The 22500-nt window shown below is 39.9% G+C and overlaps 1 protein-coding gene across 1 annotated transcript in view; it reads left to right on the forward strand.

Annotated features, from left to right (window-relative positions):
- Positions 1–22500, forward strand: part of LOC142487170 (dynein axonemal heavy chain 5-like) — a 426040-nt gene that overhangs the window by 36654 nt on the left and 366886 nt on the right. Inside the window, exons 11-20 of the mRNA XM_075585972.1 lie at positions 153–246; positions 2414–2512; positions 4333–4514; positions 4905–5024; positions 6899–7100; positions 8450–8545; positions 8996–9169; positions 9257–9346; positions 10200–10355; positions 11854–11993. Coding sequence (XP_075442087.1) covers positions 153–246; positions 2414–2512; positions 4333–4514; positions 4905–5024; positions 6899–7100; positions 8450–8545; positions 8996–9169; positions 9257–9346; positions 10200–10355; positions 11854–11993 — 1353 coding nt within the window. The remainder of the gene's footprint in view (positions 1–152; positions 247–2413; positions 2513–4332; positions 4515–4904; positions 5025–6898; positions 7101–8449; positions 8546–8995; positions 9170–9256; positions 9347–10199; positions 10356–11853; positions 11994–22500) is intronic.

The following is a 22500-nucleotide window of genomic DNA, read 5'->3' on the forward strand; positions in this document are numbered from 1 at the left end:
AAACTCATATACTGTAGGCTTCTAGGGGTTGCTGCTTGAAATGGTACTGTAGGATAGTAACTGTAAATCACTTTTGAAATGACAATGGTTTATAAATGAATATGATCTGTGTTGTTTATATCTAATGAGATATTTTTGTTTATCCCTCAAAGTCTTTTGGATGAGATAAAAAGCCCCAAAGTCAAGAAAGTTATAAGCATTCTTCAAGCTGCAAAATCTAGAATTCTAAAGCACTGGAAAGAGCTGGTAATTGTGATTTGTTTTACATAATAAAATGGTGGTGAGATTATATATTGCTTACTAGAAGTATCATATCACTCTCTTAGGCCAAGATCCACAAAGCTCCGTTAACTTACTTAATGTGACGTTGACCTAACTTAACAACACGTTAACACTTGCAGTGTATTTTCAAATGACAATCACGTAACATCAAACCTTGTTTTCTCCCTTAAAGAGCATAGTGGTAACTTTCGCATCGTCTCGATGGGTGTAATGCCACAGTTAGACATATTTTTTTCAAGTAAAACAAGATTAAATTAATGATCCACTAGGGTGCTGCACCTAAATAGGCCAGTAAGTAGATGAATAGTCTAGTGATGTAAGGTGGGTACAAACTGTGATTGATTAAATGAACATCAAAAACAAAGTGGAAGGGTCAGGGAGGTGACTACTCCAAGAGAAATCACTAAGTTGCACACCACCCAAAGTTAAACATAGTATTTAAAACATTTATTAAAACATATACAGTATCACTGTCGTAGAGTCTGAACAGTAATTTAAAAATGAGTAATAGTGGGATAGGGGAACAGGGAGTAAATACAAGTCACTTAAGGCTCAAAATCAATGAAGAGTCCAAGGAGAATCACCTAAGTAGGGGTGTACAGTATTTGCTCCCTACCTAGAGAGGTACGGTGATACTGGCGTGCTAACAGAGAGACTGAATAATACATGCATGCAATGAGTATCTCTGGTATAAATGGCTGAACATGCTTAAAAAGCTGTAACACTGGTAGAAGCTAACAGCAAGTGGATCCATGTAATCAAGGAGAAGCCAGTATATGGCTTCAGCAGTGGCATTATATAGACATGTAGCACCATATCAATGTAAATGGGTTGCTACAAAGTAGGCAAAATGCTACCAGCATGTGGAGGCAGCTATGTAGCTATAGCAGTGTTTTTCAATCAGGGATCCCAGGAACCCTAGGGTTCCCCTTCATCCCTAAAGGGTTCCCTGTGATTTTAAAGTCATTTTACAATGCATCTGATCTCAGACGCGCTGTTACAGAGGGTTGGGGTTCCTCAGAATTTCACATAGGATTCCTTAACCAAAAAAGATTGGAAACCTCTGAGCCATGTACATACATGTAGCACCAAATCGCTTTAAATTGTTTGCTACGGAGTAAGCAGAAAATCTGCCAGCTCGTAGGAGCAGCTGTGTAGCTTTTCTCCTACTCTATAGCAAACCATTTAAATTGATATGATACCTGTACCCTCCTGTGGGTTTTTAAATTTCAAGTAACATATTGTTTTTTCCCTCTCCTATCTCTCCACTTCAGAAAAATACCAATTTTGGGGTCTGAATATGAGTAACACCAAGACTTGCATAAAATCACATTATTGTAAGATAAAGCAATGTTATGCTACAATAATGTGACCTTACACCCATGCTAATTAGATGTAATACAGACATTTTATTCATAAAGGAACATAGTTTTAAAGTTACCTGGTTAAGTTAGAGAACATAACGTCCGTTCCTGTTTTAGGTAACGTCACGTTGATGATTTAATGGAGCTTTATGAATCTAGCCCTTGGTGTGTCCTAGTATTTTGAGTATTTGTAGAGTGAAGAATCAGGATTTATGACGCAATAACTATGTGCATAAATTCCTGTGGCTTTTATTATGTTTTCTACATATAGTGACCCGGAGTTGTTTGAGCACTACATATTTTTCAGAATTCCTTTTGCAGAAAAACAATGTTTGAGAGGCATTGTACAACCTTAATACTGTTGCTGCCAGAGCAAGAGAAAGTTATGTAAGACCTTAATTCCATGACGATGTGTGACTACTGCTCTCAATAGGAGACGTCATAAAGTTTTATTTTAGTTTAACTACTGACATCCAATGGAAATACAACAGCCCATCATCATCATCATTGTATTTTGAAAAAGAATGGTGCTGGTGGAGTAATTACTTCCCTGGAGCTAAACTTGGAACAATTCGCTCTGCAATAATAATTGGTTTCTGTCTTGTAAAATTAAGTTTAATTTGTTTTAAGGATTTAGCCCATTTTCTCTGTTAAACTCCAAAACAATAGCTCCATTGAATAATAATAATGTGACTCATTTGAACGTGCAAACATGAATGTTTACTAATGCAAGATTCCATATTATTATTGTTCTCTTTCTTATACAGGATTGTAATGTAACAAATGCTGCCAATGAAGCAAAAGATAATGTGAAGTATTTGTACACCCTCGATAGGTTCTTTGGTCCTCTTGGGAAAGCGTCACCTGTAAGTGCTCAAACTTAAAGCATTTGCTGACAAAAGAGCAGGCACACACATTGTTCTAAAACGAATCCTGGTTTGTTCTAAATGACCGGGTAACGTATGACTGTGCCATTTATTTGCCACCTTTTAGTAAAGGAACTGAGCCTTTTGGTTACTTTCTAATATGTTTTCATGACAAAGGTCCATTGGGAGACCGAAACGTTGACCACCCCAAAATAAATTATTTTGCATTGGAGCAGTGCTGGCTCTATCTTCATTTACATACGTCTCCCAGCTATACCTTGCACATCCATATAGCCCATTTTGAGTTGCATTTTTGCCCATGGCTATATTACATATCTGTATATCTATAATTTTCTATAACGTATGTAGTAATTTATGAAAGCTGGGTGGAAAAAGACACACAAAAAAAAACCAGACAATTGTGTAGGGGTGGACTCTTCAACTGTTGGTCTGCGGGCCAAATCTGACCCCGAGGGGCCTTGAAGTGACTCTTGGACCCTCTGGTCCTATCATTTTCATTGTAGTTGCTTTGGCAGCTAAGTGCAGATTTTCACAATTAAACTCACTTGTAAATTAAGGCAATGTAAATATATATGTTACAGATAAAACAGTCTGTACCATATATATGTACCAACGGGTGTTGATTTCTTCTCATGACCCACCAGTTAGGTAGACTCCAAGGAGTTCTTGCAGGCATCTTGCGAATACCTCCAGTTTTGCGATCACGTACCTCCCAGTGATCCTCTACTAGACGTTTACTCACATGAAGAGTCTTGATGTAGTGTATAATTCTTTGTATTAACGACAATGTATCTGTGTATTCATGATTCACATTGTTGCAGTTCTAATGGGAAAATGTATCACTTCAATAGTGGGAAAAAAAGTATTTGTTGCTTAACTTTTCAAGCCATCAAAGACCAAGTGCCAAAAGCCTCGTCCAGGGTAGAAGCGAGCGCGCTGGCGCTCGAGCGCCGTGATATCAGGTGCTCATGCTGATCGGGCGATTCCAGGCCAGCTACTTGCGCATGTAGGGGGGGTGTGCCCGTGACGTGGCCCTCATTGGCTGAACCGCACACGTGACCAGGGCAAGCGCGACAAATAAAAAAGTATTTGTCTCACCAAGCATCGCGCCTCTGCACACTCACGTGCAGGCGCGCGCACAGCATGGACACAACCATTTACCTTACGCATGAGCAAGCTCTCAGCCTGGATGCGGCCTAATTCTATATCAACGACCACATTGGTATATGTACAATTACCCCCTAAGGCCAGGATTTGTTAAGCTTCAATAAGGGCAATCAGAGCTTGATCCCACGATAGCTGCCTAAGGGGTAAAATCTGTACACGCTGAAGTGGCGGTTTGGGTCATTTTCTTCCCAATGGTGATTTTCGGATGAAAACATTCCAAACGGCTGCTTCGGAGTATATAGAATGTACCCCGTAATGTCTGTCAGGCGTTCCCATTCATATTTACCTTTTGGTGGGCAATCTTTTCATTTTCCAGCCAAAAAAAAAAGAACTATTTTGAAATTGCTTTCATTAAAGGCTTTACATGATAAAGAGTGGAGGATTTAAATAGATTTATTTAGGTTTTTTTTCTGTGTGAAAAACTTAGTTAACAATATAGGTAGCAAAAATAAATAGAAAGAACTTTGATTTGTCTAGTTGCACGTTCCTTCTCAGTCAATATCCCTTAATATTGTGAAATGTAACAAATATCCCTGAAAGTGGATGTACACTGGTACCTTGGTTTGTTTGGTTGTCTGCTTGTCCTGAAATTTAAGATGCTAGTGTGTGTGTGTGTTTTTTCTTCTGTCTAGGCAACCATGGTGGAACACATACCAAGTTTAATGAACAGTATCCGCATGATCTACAGCACGTCGCAGTATTACAATACGTCGGAACATATGACATCACTGTTCCTCAAAGTCACCAATCAGATTGTTAGCACATGCAAAAGTTACCTGAACCAGGGAGTTTCGAAAATCTGGGATCTGGAGAGGTAGGGACAGAACTGTGCAGTTTTATGCACATAAAGCATTTGCCTGAGCGTTTGAGACAATGCAGGTTGCTAAACTAGCTATGTCAAATGGGGCAAGTTGGATGTGTGAGGGATTAAATAGAATGGCTGCAGGGTACTTTTAAAGGGTAATACAATATATTCCGAAGTGGCCGATAACTTGGCATTGGACCAAAAAACCCAATTGATTTGAAAGGGAGTTTTCAGGGTACATTAATGACCTCTTTAATATTTCACAATTAAATACATAACTTATTTCAGTTGAAAAAATGGTCAGTTAGATTGTTAAATTCTTAACAAAAGGATTTTGGGGGCTGCTACCGGGGATTGCACCTTCAACAGACACTTACAGTATATTCCTGTCTTCCTCAGGGAAGAACTTCAGAAGAGGTTACAGGACTGTGTGTTCCTGAATGAACAATACCAAAGCTCTTTCCATAGAGTGAAAGAGAAGCTGAAAGAAACCCCAGACGAAAGGCAGTTTGAATTTAGGTAAACCATTGGTAAACCTTTACATTAGCACAAAAGGGGTCTACAATGCATTTCAAGCATCTCGGGACCGCAGATCGCGGGAATAGTTAAACAACCCCCGGAAATAATAATAAAAAGCGAGAGTGCGCTGCTCATCTGAAAGGTGAGTACGGTATTCTCTGCCCAGCTCATAGCCCATCAAGCGAAGAATTAAAGTAGCAGTTCAAGCAATATCCTACATGTGTGTGTGTTTTTTTTTTAATAAATCAGTTCTGTACTATGAGAAAATACTTGTAGCATTTAAAAAAAAATGTTTTAAAGACATTTTTTAATGTTTCTAATGTAGGAAGCATTTCCAAAGTGACAGCCCCCTTCACCTTCTGATAGGCTCTGCCTCTTGAGCCCCGCCCTCTCTCTAGCAGTGCACCAATTGAATCTAGTAACTGCCCAGTCAATCAAATTCCAGGAACTACATTGCCCAGAATGCTGTGCAAGAACTGAATTAAATAACCCAGAGCAAGCGATTGATTACAGGAGAATGGATCAATTTGCAGCTTAGCTATTCACTTGTCAGTGTGCAGATTGTATTGATGCACATATTGAATGGGAATTTTTTTATTTTAAACGACAGCTTGAACTGCAGCTTTAACACGGCGGGAGTTCCATTCAAAAGCATGGACCCCTGCAGCGTTATCCCTTCCGGGCAGCAAGACTTGCTGCTCTTGTGGCCGGGATTTTTCCTCACGGTCACAGAGAATTTAAGTCTTGCAACATCTGTATCTCGGTGGGTAGACGCTCTGTGTGAGGGGACGTAGGCGTGAGGCTGTGGCCCCAGCCACTGCATGCACACGCGCATCGGAGTGCCTGGTGGCGTGTGCTCCAGTTTCAGCCGTGATGTGTGGTCTGGGACGTGCATCCAGAGAAAAGCAGGAGATCGTGACGGGGGTGAGGGTGGTGGGGGCGTGGCCATGATGTCACACGGCTGGTTCGCCCTCATTGGCTGAACCGCCGCAGCGACTTAGCCATTGCTTGGCCGCCGCGCCAAAAAACACAGATCTTGTATTTTGGGAAAGACGGTTGGACTTTCTGCAGGAACGCGCAGACAGTGACTGAGGCCGACCCCATAGAGGGCCGTATCTTGTTCACGACGTAGTGCGCGCAGCTGCGAGCAGTGGGGACGAGGCATTATGTACCATGTTGATAGTTTTTCTTTTCATGAGTATAACTAGTGTTGGAGACATCCACTTTATGTTTTTGTTCCCATAGCGTATGTGCTGCCAATTGCAAAGATCCAAAAGTCTAATTACTACACACAATACCATCTACACTACTTTAATAACGATAAAAAATTTCTGGAATGCATGACTGCACATTTAATTAGTATCAGCTCTAGAAGTGGATTCTTGGGGGGCCTATGCTAGTAGCCTTCATAAAAAAAAATTGCCGGTGCATTTAATTTGCCTGATTTTTGAGCGTTGCTATCACGGTATCAGAAAGCCTCGATTACCTGTGATAGCAAAATTCCCAAAACGGGCGAGTCTCCGGCGACGTGACGATTGCCTCTCTCAAAAGGCCTCACCAGGCGATTTGTTTTGGATGGCAGAGAGAGCTGCACAGAGAGAGCTGCCTCTCCCTGCGCATACTTCGCCAGCGATCAAAAGTTTTTAATATAAATTTTAATACTAGTGTAGATGAGCAAGGGGTCTCTGGAACAGAACTGCATTGACTTGAGGTCCTGTGACCCCCTGCTTCCCGAGATACAGGCCCTGTTATGCGGTGCCGGTATCTCCTATGCATTTTATTCCCTTCATTCACTAAGATTATTCAAATTATAAATCCACACTATTGCTTTTTAAGGTGTCTCTAAATTGTCTTTTTGGCAACCGTTCTTTCAGTGAGAACTATATATTTGGGAAGCTGGACACGTTCTGTCGTCGCCTTGAGAAGATCTCCGATATGGGCAATGTTTTGGAAAGCCTCTCCGATCTTCAGAACATTAGAACTGAGGGGATTGAGAAGATCAGCATCCGTTATCAAACAATTGTTGCCAACACCAAAGCCAAGACCTATGATGTCCTGGACCACCGCAAGCAGGAAGTTGGTGAAACCATCTCATGTCTTCTTTTATACTTACTATTTTCTTCTGTCTTTAATGAGATGGTTGTTAGGACATACAGATCCATGTTTACTAAAAGATACCCAGCATTAAGGCTCCTTATAGCTAATACATTTAATTTAACATTCAAATGAATGGGCCAGAACATGCTGCCAGGCTTATTTAATCCTTATACCTATCCTATATATGTTTGACATTATTTGAATGTAGAGCAGAAAAACAACACAGCAACGTTTAATTAATGACACAAAGGGCTAGATTCACTGAGCTCTGTTAAATCAGGGCAAATGTGACGTTAACAAAACAAGAAGAGTTAATGCCCTATTAATGACTAAGCTAATTAGGTGCAAAAATAACCACCATACTAGAGCTCATTGACATATGCTTAAGGTTACGTTATTTCAGGATAACGCTATGTTGCCTTCAAATAACGTAATACAGTAGCTCCATCCCTAGAATAAATGCTACAAGTTCATGAAATAAATATTTATTAACTTAAAAAAAAAATATATATATATATATATATATATTTTTAATTTTTTATTTTTAAAGTTAATAAATATATTATATATAGCTACCAGATGAGCATCCTGTAATAAGAGACAGCACACTGCAAGTTGAAATCCAAGCAAAAACTGTATTGAAAATAGAAGGGGCACTGCAACCAACGTTTCGGTCACCACGGAGGGACCTTCATCAGGTTTATGCAGTGGTCAAGTGCCCGTGACCATCCTTATATACCCCAACACCCAGTGCAACAAAGAAAAATTACACCAATCACCAAACACCAATTAGCTAAAAACAGCTGTATGCAATGCATGAGAGACCAATGCCTATAGCTAATCAAAAAACACACACCTGCACTCAAATGGTAACCAATCAAACGGCTATGGGATCATAAACTACCCTAGGCGCCGCAGGATGACGCTCATCAATCCCTGCGCATGCGTGCAACGCGTCCCGACAGCATCATAGCAACGGCATAATAGTATGATTGGAGCACCAAAGTATGGTGTCACGCAAGGGCCATATGAAAGTGACGCACATCGCCAATCGCGCATGTGCTGAAACCCGAGCGTCACCTAGAGACCGTGGGAACAGGGGGGGAGGGGCCATATGTGTATATTTACTTACCCAGTAGTGGCCCAAGTAGCCAGCTGTCTAATATGGATCGAAACCATAAAGAAACAATGTGAAAATATCAATTTATATAAATGACATATTGTTTTCCCTTCCACCTCATGCTATTGTATAACATGCATCTTGCTTTCCTCTCATGTAGTGTATGCTTATTGTTATTGTAATGCGTACATTTCTGTGTTTCTTTTAGTTTGATAAAGACTATGTGGAATTCAAGAACCAAATCCAAGGTCTCTACCAATCACTGCAGACGTTTGTGGATTCTTGGTTTGAGAAACCTTTGACTGTAAGTGTATTATAATCTGTAAAAACACACGTACTGCTAATAGATGAGGGTCCAAGCAGTGAAAATGATTTATTGTTTGCTTGCTTGATCACTAACGATGTATTAACAATTTAGCAATACATCTTCCTTCATGGCTACACACAATCTTTTAGCGACACAAGTTTGTTTTCTGATGCAACTAATTCTCAGAACCTAATGTATTTTAAAATGGATCCTAAAAATGACAGAAAAGCTTTAATATTGGTGTTACACTTCATTAGGAATAACAATTACAACCACCATAAATCTATAAAACTCCAAAGACGTCCATATAACCCCCTTAAAAAAACAACAATATATTTGTGATTTTCTACAAAACGAATGACTATTGTAATTATTTTTTTGAGTGAAATTGAGTTTTCGTTTTTATATACATGCACATTTTGTTTTTTTAATATATATACACATAAGACGGAACAGATGGTAAATCTGTTACTGAAATTTGAGCGAATTGGTAAAGACCATCTTGACTTTGTTGAAAAATATATGATCGTTCTGCAAAGATACAGTCGAGACCTGGACATGGTGCGAAAACTCTACCAAAAGCAAAAAGACAGTCCTCCAACACCTCGTAACGTACCTCCAGTAAGTATCATACAGTATATGCAGCCCATACAGCTCATTTACTGTATAATCATTCATATTGTATAATAACTGTCCATTCCTCTGTAGGTAACAGGGAAAATTATGTGGGCTCGACAACTTTTCCGTAAAATTGATCAGCCAATGAAATTCCTCAAAACAAAGCCAGATCTTTTAAAGGTCAGTACAGATTAACTAGATGTTGTCACTTAATCATCTCATGTCTGATTGCTATGCTCCAGGTGGTAGTCAATGGTAAAACCTACTCGGCAATGTATCAAAGAATGGCCTGTGTGGCACTGCTAAGGGTAGGTTGCTATTCAATACCTGTTAAACTATATATAGGACAGGAGCACAATATGCTAAGGAATTGATGCTTTCATTACTAGAGATGCTACATTTGTAGTGATTTTTCCCCAAAATTCAATTCCTGCTGAAATGTTGCGCTGTACCTTAAAGGGCACAATTTTTCACAAAAATCACACATTACCATAATTAATTTGTAGTTTCGACAAGCTTCCCTTAAGCCAAGACCCTGTTATAGGGGAGAGTGGATGTGAGCGAGGGAGTACTCTACAAAATGAGTCTCTACTCTCTCTCTCCAGCAAAAGCCCTATTTCATGATCTGGGATCTTGTCTTATAAAGGCTTTATTTCTCAACGTTTCGGCCCCAACAAAAGACTTTCTTAAGAGCAAGAACGTATGTTTGTATGTATGTATGTATGGATGGATGTATGTACAGTATATACAGTATATGTGTGTGTGTAAATGAAAAGTAGTTGTAGTCTCAGGTTTTAAATAATAATACAAAATACATATTAGTGCCCTAGAAACAAAGGAAGGCAAAATAACTCTCCCAAATGCACAGAAATACCAGTTTCTTTGTCATTTTTCCAGTGCACCTGGACTTGCTACATCACATACGACTCTTACTTCAGTAGGAATTTATCTCAATAGTACTTTGATTGCTGTGTACCTTTATGAGATGTGTTGACGTATCTGAGTTACCACAATCCTTTATATTCATATTTAGAGCATAGAAATGAAGAAGGTCATTCGGAACTACAACAAAATGGCTTCTGTGCTTATGGAATTTGAGCTGCTGTACCACAGAGGATGGTGCAAATGCGCTGACTTAGCCAAAAATGGACTGCATGCTTCACTGCTGGTCCGACATCTAGAAACTAAGGTAATTACTTCAAAGTACACATTGATACTTCTAACATCCAAAGGTTCCACAACACACTACAAAGCCATTTCTTGACATACTGCTATGCATTGCAATGTAAATGCACTTCGTGCCTGTCTAAAGGTTAAAAGTGAAACCTAATTACAATATTCTTTTTAATTCCTTGCATGATAAAAAAAAGTATCAGTTATAACCAAGTGAAAATATGATGGAATTGTATCATTTAACTGGTGCATTACTGTAAAGTTAGTTGCAGTACAATATTTGCATCCACATCGGATATTGTTATTATAAATGTATATCATTAATTTAGTAGCTGGTACTGTTTAAAGTAACCTTTACAAAGCGTCATCCATATATATGGTGCTTTAAAGCAGTAAAACATAGTAATAGGAGACAGTAAATGAATACGCGCTTCCTACATAAAGTAAACACTAGGAAAAGGAGTCCCTGCCCCGACAATGAATCTTGTATAACTTTAAGTGCTGTGAAAGTCTGTTAACACAAGAGGGCATCACAGAACCATGAAATAAATATCTAAAGTCATTATTTTTGTTCTGTTTGTGCTAAACAAATAGGAATTTCAAAACTCCTGTTCGTTCTACTGATGCGTATTTATCCGAATTTATCAAGACGTCTGCAAATAAATTAATCGCAATAATATATAATATTTTTGGGCTATAACAAAGCTTGCTTTGTTTTTCACTAGTGTTGCCCTAGTTTGTATCTCTTACAGCCGCGGGCCCTTTTATTCTCCAACCTCTCCGAATTTTTTCGGGGATTTTTTCCGAATGCCACGCACTTCACCACGTTCATACCGCATTCACGTTCATGCTATACCGGAAAATATTCCGTAAAAAAAATAAATACTGCATCTGCCCGCGGTTATCAGAGTTGCGCCGATACGGCCGCATTAGGATAAAGGCGACCGCAGCTGTACATTGTACATACCATGGAGCGACATTTTTTATTTGCAATAATTGGAGCTGGGACCATACAGTACCTACAGTATGAAATGTGTTCATTGTGTTTTTTTTTTTTTTACATTTGATGTAGGTCCTCCAGGAGCAGAAGTTAATGTCTCATTTATATGAGAGAAATACTGCACAAGTTGTAGAAGCAAATTGTTATATATCTAGAATATAATATTCCCCTAACTTCTCCCATAACCATTCTACAAATCAGTGGTGCAAGTGAAGAAAAATGGCCTTACAGATCTTGATGTATAGTTATGCAGAGTCCAAATGATACAATTTGGAGAATGTTATATTAACACGGGATATGTATGGCCCATAATCTCAACCATTGATGTTACTGATAATTGAAATACATTTAGGAAAATTAATTGTCCCCAAATTCATTGTTGAGTACTGATGGGGCATCTCTAATTTTGTTTCATGAAAAGCCCTATAAAAAATGCAGCTCCATCTGCTCTCTTCGAAAAACGAAATGACTGGTAAAAATGCCAATTAATTTTTTTGTGTTTATTTACATGTAGGAATTATACGTCAATTTGGACCCGGTGGTTCTGGAAGTATTGTATGAAACAAAATACCTGCATAAAATGGGTTTCGAAGTGCCAGATGTCGTACTCCGCATGGCCATGAATGAGCAGCAGATTAAAAAGCAGCAAATTAAGTGAGTAGTTAATTTGTTATCCTGAAATCGTTTTATCACAGAAGGAGTCTTTATATATAAATGAACTGAATAAAACTCCACTGGGTCCATCTAATGAATATTTAATAAATATATTTTGAATTGCTATATAGAAATGTGTGTCTATCTAGTGTCTCATGGATTAATAAAATATTTAACTTTATACATTTTGTCTTGTGCTGGTAACCCTGACCATATTTGATACTATTGCCTGACACACACACACACACACACACACACACACACACACACACACACACACACACACACACACACACACACACACACACACACACACACACACACACACACACACACACACACACACACACACATCTATGTAGCCCCTCTTGGATGACTACTGTTTCTATAATTGGTTAACTGGATGGGATCACTCGGGTTCAACCCTCTCCTTTCTACCCTGTAGCTAGTGAAGTCACCATAGGAAGCACAGATGATATATATAGCTCCACCCTTTGTTCTGGAAACAGGTTGTTTAGAGTTCTGACTGGGGTCCTCATTATAAGTAAATAGTGTGTTAGTGGTAGGAAATTAGATAAGTTACTATAAAGTTTGTAAAATGCCCCATCTTAAGCTAGTGCCTATTAAGGGATCGGGAAACCTAGGTTTGTGGGAGAAAGATGCAACACTCCTGTTCCTATTGGATTGCCCCTACCACAGCCTGACCTCACTGTCCTTATAGGGTTGCCTATACTGCAGCCTGTACTCACTTTTTGTATCTGCCTCACCGGGGTTCCCCTTCAAGCTGTTTCCACATCATCCTTTTCAATGGGTAACACAAGTCAAGTACATCCCCTGGCTAGGATTGGAGCCTAGCGGCCAATAATTCCCTAAAAGTGTTATTTACCACGTGTATTGTAAATGCCTATATGAACTGTTTTTGGACGGCTGTTCAATAAATACCTTTTCTTTTATAAAAGTTCCTGGTGCCCATTTGTATACTGCACTTTCATCCATGCACAGTCAGCACTTACCCACGCATCACCTATATGGCTAGAGACTGCGCTATTTACTTTCTGAACTAATCTCTGACACCATTGATAGCTGGGACACCAATCAGAGCTGGGAAATGGGGGATATATATATACAGTTAGGTCCGGAAATAATTGGACACTGACACAATTTTCATAATTTTGGCTCTGTACGCCACAACAATGGATTTGAAATGAAACAACCGAGATGCAATAGAAGTGCAGACTTTCAGCTTTAATTCAAGGGGTTGAACAAAAATATCGTATGAAATGTTTAGGAATTGCAACCATTTTCATACACAGTCCCCTTATTTCAAATGTAATTGGACAAATTAACACAATCATAAATAAAATGTTAATTTTTAATACTTTGTCGAGAATCCTTTGCAGGCAATGACTGCTTGAAGTCTGGAACGCATGAACATCACCAAACGCTGGGTTTCCTCCTTTGTGATGCTTTGCAAGGCTTTTACTACAGCTGTCTTCAGTTGTTGTTTGTTCGTGGGTCTTTCTGCCTTAAGTTTTGTCTTCAGCAAACGAAATGCATGCTGGATCGGGTTGAGATCAGGTGATTGACTCGGCCATTGCAGAATATTCCACTTAAAAAACTCCTGGGTTGCTTTCGCAGTATGTTTTGGGTCATTGTCCATCTGTAAAGTGAAGCACCGTACAATCAACTTCTCTGAATTTGGTTGAATCTGAGCAGACAATATATCCCTATACACTTCAGAATTCATCCGGCTGCTTCTGTCTTCTGTCACATCATCAATAAACACTAGTGACCCAGTGCCATTGTAAGCCATGCATGCCCATGCCATCACTGCCTCCACGTGTTTTACAGATGATGTGGTATGCTTCGGATCATGAGCCGTTCCAAGCCTTCCCAATACTTTATTCTTCCCATCATTTTGGTACAGGTTGATCTTAGTTTCATCTGTCCAAAGAATGCTGTTTCAGAACTGGGCTGGCTGTTTTAAATATTGTTTGGCAAAGTCTAATCTGGCCTGTCTATTCTTGAGGCTTATGAATGGTTTGCACCTTGTGGTGAACCCTCTGTATTTGCTTTTGTGAAGTCTTCTCTTTATGGTAGACTTGGATAATGATATGCCTACCTCCTGGAGAGTGTTCTTCACTTGGCTGGATGTTGTGAATGGGTTTTTCTTTGCCATGGAAAGGATCCTATGATCATCCACCACTGTTGTGTTCCGTGGACGTCCAGGCCTTTTTGTGTTGCAGAGCTCACCAGTGCGTTCTTTTTTTCTCAGAATGTACCAAACTGTTGATTTGGCCACTCCTAATCTTCCTGCTATCTCTCTGATGGATTTTCTTTTTTTTTGCAGCCTAAGGATGCCCTGTTTCACTTGCATTGAGAGCTCATTTGACTGCATGTTGTGGGTTCACAGTAACAGCTTCCAAATGCAAATGCCACACATGTAATCAACTCCAGACCTTTTACCTGCTTAATTGATGATGAAATAATGAAGGAATAGCCCACACCTGTCCATGAAACAGCTTTTGAGTCAATTGTCCAATTACTTTTGGTCCCTTGAAAAAGAGGGGACCTCATATTAAAGAGATGTAATTCCTAAACCCATCCTCCAATTTGGATGTGAATACCCTCAAATTAAAGCTGATAGACTGCACTTTCAGCCCATATTCATTATTTAATTGTAACTTGAATTTATTTTGGTACACAGCCGAAATAACAAAACTTGTATCAGTGTCCAATTATTTCCGGACCTAACTGTATATATATATATAGATAGATAGATAGATAGATAGATAGATAGATATGTATATATATACAATAATTGAGGGGGGGGATTTGCAGAATGTGAATACTTCTACATCAGGAATTTATTTTCAAGAAGAGTCAAAATAGAAAATAGACATGGAGTGGACCAAATGAAATCAATAACAAAATTGACTATATCCTAGCTAACAAGAAACACGTGATTAAAGACTGCACAGTCCTTAACCGTTTTGACACAAGAAATGATCACTGATTAGTTTTCTGCAAATGACATCTGAATGCATCTGAATGAAAATAATCAACATCAAAAACCGTAGGAATTACAGAATTTCATCTAGAGCTGAAAAATCGCTGTATGGAATCCATGGGGACACTTTAACAAACCATTATGAAAAACGTATGAAGAGTGTAGTTGAAAGCGCAGAAAACACTTGAGGAATCGCTAACAAAAAACAGGATAAGAAAACATCTTATATTTATATATCTTATATTAATATATAATGAGACAAAGCAGTTGCTGAGATGCAAGAACAAAAATTGAATATCCAGAGCTATGCAAGACAGTCCGCAAATGTATAACTGAAGATGTAAGAAAATGTAACTGGGATATGGGGAGGAAGACTATCGAAGGTAACAAAAGCTTAAGGAAGATGAGACAGCGACTTATGATTGGGAAGAAGCAAATCATTGCACTCAAACAAGATGATGGACCAACAAAGAAAGACCATGCACTTATCATAAATAGAGTTGAGGATTTCTACAGGATATTGTACGAGAACACAAATAACATAGGTCCTAATCCGGCGGAGGAGGAGCGAGAAGAAACCATCAATGATGTGCCTCTTTCCAGAAGAAGTGACAAAGCAATAAAATCCATGAAGAATGGGAAGGTCCCCAGAGAAGATGGAATTACAACTGAAATCTTGAAGGAAGCTGGGGAAGAAGTAGAGCAATCCTTGCAATACTTTTTATAAAATGCTTAATACAGTAACATTCCAGAACAATGGAATAATGCCATAATTATCCTCATCCACAAGAAAGGAGACAAAGAAGACCTCAAGAACTACACACCAATAAGTCTACTTCTAATTACTTACAAAATTTGTATGAAGATACGCGCTAATTGGCTGCAACAGACCCTGGACTTTGCCCATTTTAGAGAACAAGCAGGATTTTGTAATGGGCACAACACAAAGGACCATATCCAAGTTGTACAAGAAGTGATTTCCCAACGTAATTAATATGATCTACCACTCATTTTAGGATTTGTAGAGGTTTTTTTTTGCCTATGCAAACTCTTGTTGAACTCATAATGGCATCACATAAAAGGAAGTAGCCAGAGGAAATGAAACACATCCCAAGTTTCCGCTCATCATCTTTACATACTAATTTAATTAACAAAACCCATGTAGTACATTTTGTAAAAAAGAAATAAAATAAAAAACCTCTCATTCATTACCTAGATTTAACCCCTTAAACATGTCATTGTCAATAGTACACTTTGGTCCTAGGAGGGACTGCACCTTTTGATGACATCCCTCTAATCCATTAATTTCAGGTGGTAAAATTCTTGTTGCTGTTCTAACCCAGCGGTGTTTCCACATTCTATGCAACTATAACTGTCAAGAAGCAGAGATTCACAATACTAACATTTCTTTTATCCTCGGGGCTTCATTAAATATTTACAGAATAGACAATGTTTTGTCTTGGTTGGAAGCCTACATCTTGCTCTAGAAACCCATTTGTCTCATCCTTTAGAAGCGAATACAGAAAAGGAAGAATACATACATTTATCAAATTCATTCATGTCATATTGCCCCCGGTGTCTGTTTTTAGCCTTTAATTTTGCTTTACGGTCTGGCGTTTCTTTAAAATATTCTTGTCTTATAAAATCTTTAGAAGCTGTAGGAGAAATACATTCCATATTTTTTTTTTTTTTTAGCTCTGAGCCCCATTTACACCGGTAAACTGTTTATTAAGTCCAAGTTCTGGCTTTTCTATTCAAAGTACATTTTGTCAACATCCACTCTGCATCCTCAGATTAATCAAATGAATATTAAAAGCAACGAATGTGCGTTTTGCTCACGCTGCCCAATTCTCCTTCTTTATCTGGGAGACTATTTGATAAATAAGTGGACCAAACTCCATGCTAATGCCCCCTAACAGCCACCCCCCCAAACCTAAATGGGATCAGTTGTGCATCTAGACTATATTCCAACCTGAGATACCCTGCTACAGTGAGCAGCCACTTTACCTTTCAACATTGCCTCTTATTCCCTCTAGATTGTAAATTCTCATGAGCTGTACCCTCTTTATTGTCTGTTTGCACTTGTTTGTCCTTATTTGGTATGCCATTCTGTTTATGTAATATACTGAATTCTGAGCCCCCATAGTATAGCGCTGCGGAATATGTTGTCGCTTTACAATAAATTACGTTGGCGCTTTACAAATAAATGATAAGAATATAACCCCCCCTGTGTCTGCAAGCAACACAGGATACTGCCCCCTAGCAGGTTTCTCCCTATGTCACTGTGTTAGCCAGTAGGAAAGCTTATAAAGGAGGAGGGACAGAGAGAGGTTGTTAAGAGGGGGCAGCCATGACAGAGTGAGTGAGTTCTGGCAGGACCCTGGAGGAGTTTAGGGAGCTTTTGGAGAGAGGCTGCACAACTGAACCAGTGCATGCAGCAGAGACCAGCAGACCAGACTACACAGAGCAAAGCAGAGAGAAAGAAACCACTGCACAAGGGAGCCTAGCTGTGCAGGACTCTGCAGCAGGTTGTGCGTAGGTGAGCTACACTACAGAGGCCATCTCCTGTAGCTACACTGGTACTGAAGTTTCTTTGTGAAGCACTGGACTGCAACATACACATTATCTAATGAGCACCAACAGGTCTGCCGGCACCCCTAACATTTAGGCCAGTACCCCCTGGACTGGGAGGCCTGACAATGATAGACTCTACAGTTCATTCGCGCAGCGATCACATTGTTACTGTACCATTTATATGTGTAATAGTGTATAAGGTGATCCTACAGTTAAGGATCACAGTGTTAGGTTATATAAAACGTGTACGTTCATATACTGTATATATAGCCCGTTTTAGTTCACTACAGTTGTGTTATGTCCAGTTGCTCTGGCCCCACGCCATGTGTATTGCACTCTATAATACAGATTCATACAGTAGATCCATAGGACTCTACCTCAGCCACGGACCCTATACTCTGAGGGAAAGAGGGGTTACATAATAACAATAATAAAAATGGCTACGTGCATTTTGCTGCAAAGCAGAGATCTCCCTAATTTGTCGTATATCTCTACCTGAAATGAACTTATCCATTGAACATGTTTGATTGCAATTCAAGAGATAGTTGGGTCATTGTTACAGTAACTTGTAGTTGATGTAACCAAGCAGATAATGGGGGGGAGGGGGGTTCCTAGTGTCCATAATTTTTCTCTTTGTATATCCACGCCCAGCCTGCACTGACCCAGCAAACTGAGCAGGTATGAGACACTGAGCACAGCCATGTGTATATATTCAACTCGATGTAAACTCCTTTAGAGCCGGGCACAGAGGTTTACAATAGCTAACCAATGTACACCATTTGTTTATTTATTTGATAAGTGCTGCGTGTAGTAGGAGCGAGGATATTGTTCAGATAGGTGGGTAGCTTGCCCAGAAAGTATTTGAAGCCAAGACGGTAAAAATGAACTTTGCACCTAGACTCAAATGATAGCCAATCTAGTTCTTTGAGGATTTTGCAGTGATGTGTGTTGTAGGACAAAGCAGCATATTGAGTTGTAGAGGGTGTCTAGTCTGCTAAGGTAAGTTTGGGGTGCTGTACCATATATTATGTCCCCATAGTCTATAATTGGAATTAGAATCTGCTGTACGGTCGACTTTCTGACCAGTTGGTTTAGGGGAGATTGTTACAATAAAGTACATCTTGTTTGGCATAGGTTTTAGATGTCAGGGTATAAATGTGCATCCTGAATTTTGAATGGGGGTCAAACCACATGTCCTGATATTTAACATTAGTGACAAGGACTAGAACGGTGTTAGAGTTGGTTCTGATCTGTAGCTCTGTCATTGGTAGCTTTAGAAATTTAGCCAAATTCCATTGTTACAGACTTGTCACTGTTTAAAAGCAGTTTTTTTGGGAAACCCAGTTTTCAAGTCTCGAAAAATCCGATTGAAGTACTGTACGTGTCCAAGGTCAGAGAGGCTAGGACTGTGTGCATATAAGTTTGTGTCATCTGCATACATGTGCATTGAAGCTCCCTTACAATCTGTGGGTAGATCATTAATGAAGACTGAAAAGAGTAGGGGCACCAGAACAGAGCCTTGAGGGACACTGCAGGTGACATCCAAGGAGTTTGAGTTAAAGCCTGAGATAGACGCATGTTGGCATCTACCTGATAGGTAGGAGTGAAACCAGTTTAAAGCATGTTCCCCTATTTCAGAGCACTGGAGCTTACTTAACAAGATAACATTTTCATAAGTATCAAAAGTCTTTGAAAAAACTTGGAATATTGCACCAGGAAGTTGTCCCAGTTCCATTCCACACTGCATCTCATTGCAAACTATTAGGGGGGGGGGGGTAGTTACCGTGGAGTGTTTTGGGTGAAAGCAATATTGGAGTTGGCTAAGGAAATTTGTCTTGGTATATGTAACAGGGGAGTTATCCCTGTTCAGGTAATGTGCCTCTAATCCAGCAGTGTGGTGGTTAACTGCTGGTAGTCAATTAACAAACACCACCTGCCTGATTAGATTGCTTAGAAAAGCCTGTATTTTGAGACAGGAAGTAAGACTCCTTAGCTCACACCTGAGCTGAACTTGGAGACAGAGCAGAGAATCCTTAGTCCACAATGGGGCTGAACCAAGGAAGGAAAGATGTCTTGAGCGACAAGCTGACCACAAGACAAAGGGGACAAGATTCTAACCTGGAGCCTGACATTTCCTGTGCACACAAGGGTGCGGTTAAAAGAGAGCAGATAAGCTTCCCCTACAGCAGCCCAGCTAACAGATAAGACTTTCATTTATAAGACTTTTTATATCTGTTCATTTCATGCTATATGTTTGGGGCTGGGACACATGCTAATCTAAAGGGAGTTGTGGAGTGCATAGTATATGCCTAGAAATACTCTCAAGTGAATAGAAGCTTGTGTGGATGGTTTCCTGATGTTAAGGAAACAGGCGCAATAAAAACCTTATTTAATTTCACCATAACCAGTCTCCCTTGCATACCTCTGTGAGCGTCCGCCTACAGTATAGTAGTTGCTTAATTGGGAGTGGACACATTATTCCATGACTTTGGATAGTATTGGGAGAAGAGAGATTGGCCTGTAGTTAGAGTGTTTTTGTCCCCACTTTTGAAGATTGGGACAACTCTGTCAGTTTTCATGGTCCTTGGGATATGGCCTGTAGACAAAAAAGAGTTGATTAGGGAAGCAAGTGGTATGGCAATGGCTGGGGCACCAAGTCGTAGGAACTTTGATTGCAGTAGGTCAGGTCCACATTGGCTGTTTAGTTTTAATTTGAGGAGTTCATGTGTAATCTCCTGTTCAGATACCGGGACAAATTGAAAAATGTGGGCACTGTTGGGAGAGGGTGGGGCTATAGCGGTTCTCCCAGATTGAGTTTCATGTTTGTAGTTCAGGTTCTGTTTTGCTAATAGGGAAGTAGTATACCTCACAAAAGTATTAATTGAATGTGTTTGAAATGTCAGTGGGATTTGTCAGAGTAATATCATGCTTTTTGATATTAGATGGTTCTTGATGGCTGGAATATATTGTTGATGACCTTTCAGAAGTTTGCTGCATTTTATGTATTTTAGCGAAGATTGTTAGAGTAATATTGGGCTCTTGCATGTCTTGTTTGCCTTGTGCATGTATTCTGCAGGCATATGTAGTTCTGTTCTATACATATGCCACGCTCAATAGCACTCCATTTTGACACATATACTGTACATATATATATTTTGTGGGGGCTTAGGGGTTTCCAAAAAGAGCTTGCTGGGGTTCTGTGTTTTGTTAACCCATTCTCAGCTGTTCCAGCTGATGGAGGTTAGTGGCTCCTCCTTCCCAGGTTTTAAGCCCGCCCCTCCCCACTTCCCTAGTTTGCAAGTTCCTCATTCTGCTGGATATAGACCCACTGTGGTCTTTCTCCCTCCTAATAGAGGTAAATGAGAATTTTAATCCTAATAGAGGTATATTAGTATTTTATCTGGTAGTGTTAGGACTTGCGAACAGGTGTCTGCCTTGACGTGGCTCGCAAGCTTACAACGCTTTGGCCAAAGGGTTAAACTAAATGACCCTATTTCAAGAGAATATATAAGTATTTTACTGTGTATTTCTGTCATGTTGGATGTAGCATTGGGCTTCTCTGTCGTCTGTTGTATACATATGCCACGCTCAATAGCACTCCATTTTGACACATATACATATATATATTTTGTGGGGGCTCAGGGGTTTCCAAAAAGAGCTTGCTGGGGTTCTGTGTTTTGGCATATGTAGTTAGTAAGATCCTTAGCAGTGCCAGTTACTGTATATCTTTTCCAGCAGGCATTCCTGAAATGGTAAAGCGCAATAGGGTCGGTTGTAACCCATGGAAAGTGGGACCCTGTATTCTTATTCTGCGTAGCAGAGCATGGGTGTCACAGAGTTTTGAGAACTCTGTTTGGAAATAATCATGCACAGAATCGAGGTCAGGTATCAAGTTGATTCTGTACCAAGGGCAGTTGGTAAGGTCAGCCAGAAACTGTTGTGGGTTATAGTTTCTAAACGTTCTAGTGAGTAGAACTTTAGGGCTCTGATTTTCCTTACACAGTACACTATTGCATGGTCACTGAAAATGTCAGGTAGGATAAGAGGATTGGATTCTGTTGGGACTAGAGCAAGCATGTCAAACTCAAAGGCTAACACGGGCCAAATAAACAAGGTTTAAGTTTAGGTTGGCCGCAAAAAAACAAAAACTTAAATTTTCATAGAAACGTAGGTTTATTTCGAAAAGTACAGTATATAAAAAAAAAAAAGAACAAGAACTCGGATAAAATTAATGTTTTCTTCCTGACACTTGGCATCTCTGACTCTCTCTGACTCTCTCTGACTCTCTCTGACTCTCTCCCTCCCTCTCTCTGACTCTCTCCCTCCCTCTCTCTGACTCTCTCCCTCCCTCTCTCTGACTCTCTCTCCCTCTCTGACTCTCTCTCCCTCTCTGACTCTCTCTCCCTCTCTGACTCTCCCTGACTCTCTCAGACACTCTCTCTCAGACACTCTCTCAGATACACTGTCTCTCTCTCAGATACACTCTCTCTCTCTCAGATACACTCTCTCTCTCTCTCAGATACACTCTCTCTCTCTCAGATACACACTCTCTCTCAGACACACTCTCTCTCAGACACACACTCTCTCTCAGACACACTCTTTCTCTTAGACACACTTTCTCTCTCAGACACACTCTCTCTCTCAGACACACTCTCAGACACTCTCTCTCTCTCTATCAGACACTCTCTCTCTGACACTCTCTCTCTCTTTCATACACTCTCTCTCTCTCATACACTCTCTCTCTCTCTCTCTCTCTCTCTCTCTCTCAGACACACTCTCTCTCTCAGACACTCTCTCTCTCTCTCTCAGACACTCGCTTTCTCTCTCTCTCTCTCTCTCTCTCTCTCTCTCTCTCAGACACTCTCTCTCTCAGACACTCTCTCTCTGACACTCTCTCTCTCTCAGACACTCTCTCTCTCTCTC

The sequence above is a fragment of the Ascaphus truei genome, chromosome 2, assembly GCF_040206685.1.
Source record: "Ascaphus truei isolate aAscTru1 chromosome 2, aAscTru1.hap1, whole genome shotgun sequence".
Taxonomy (NCBI): Eukaryota; Metazoa; Chordata; class Amphibia; order Anura; family Ascaphidae; genus Ascaphus; species Ascaphus truei.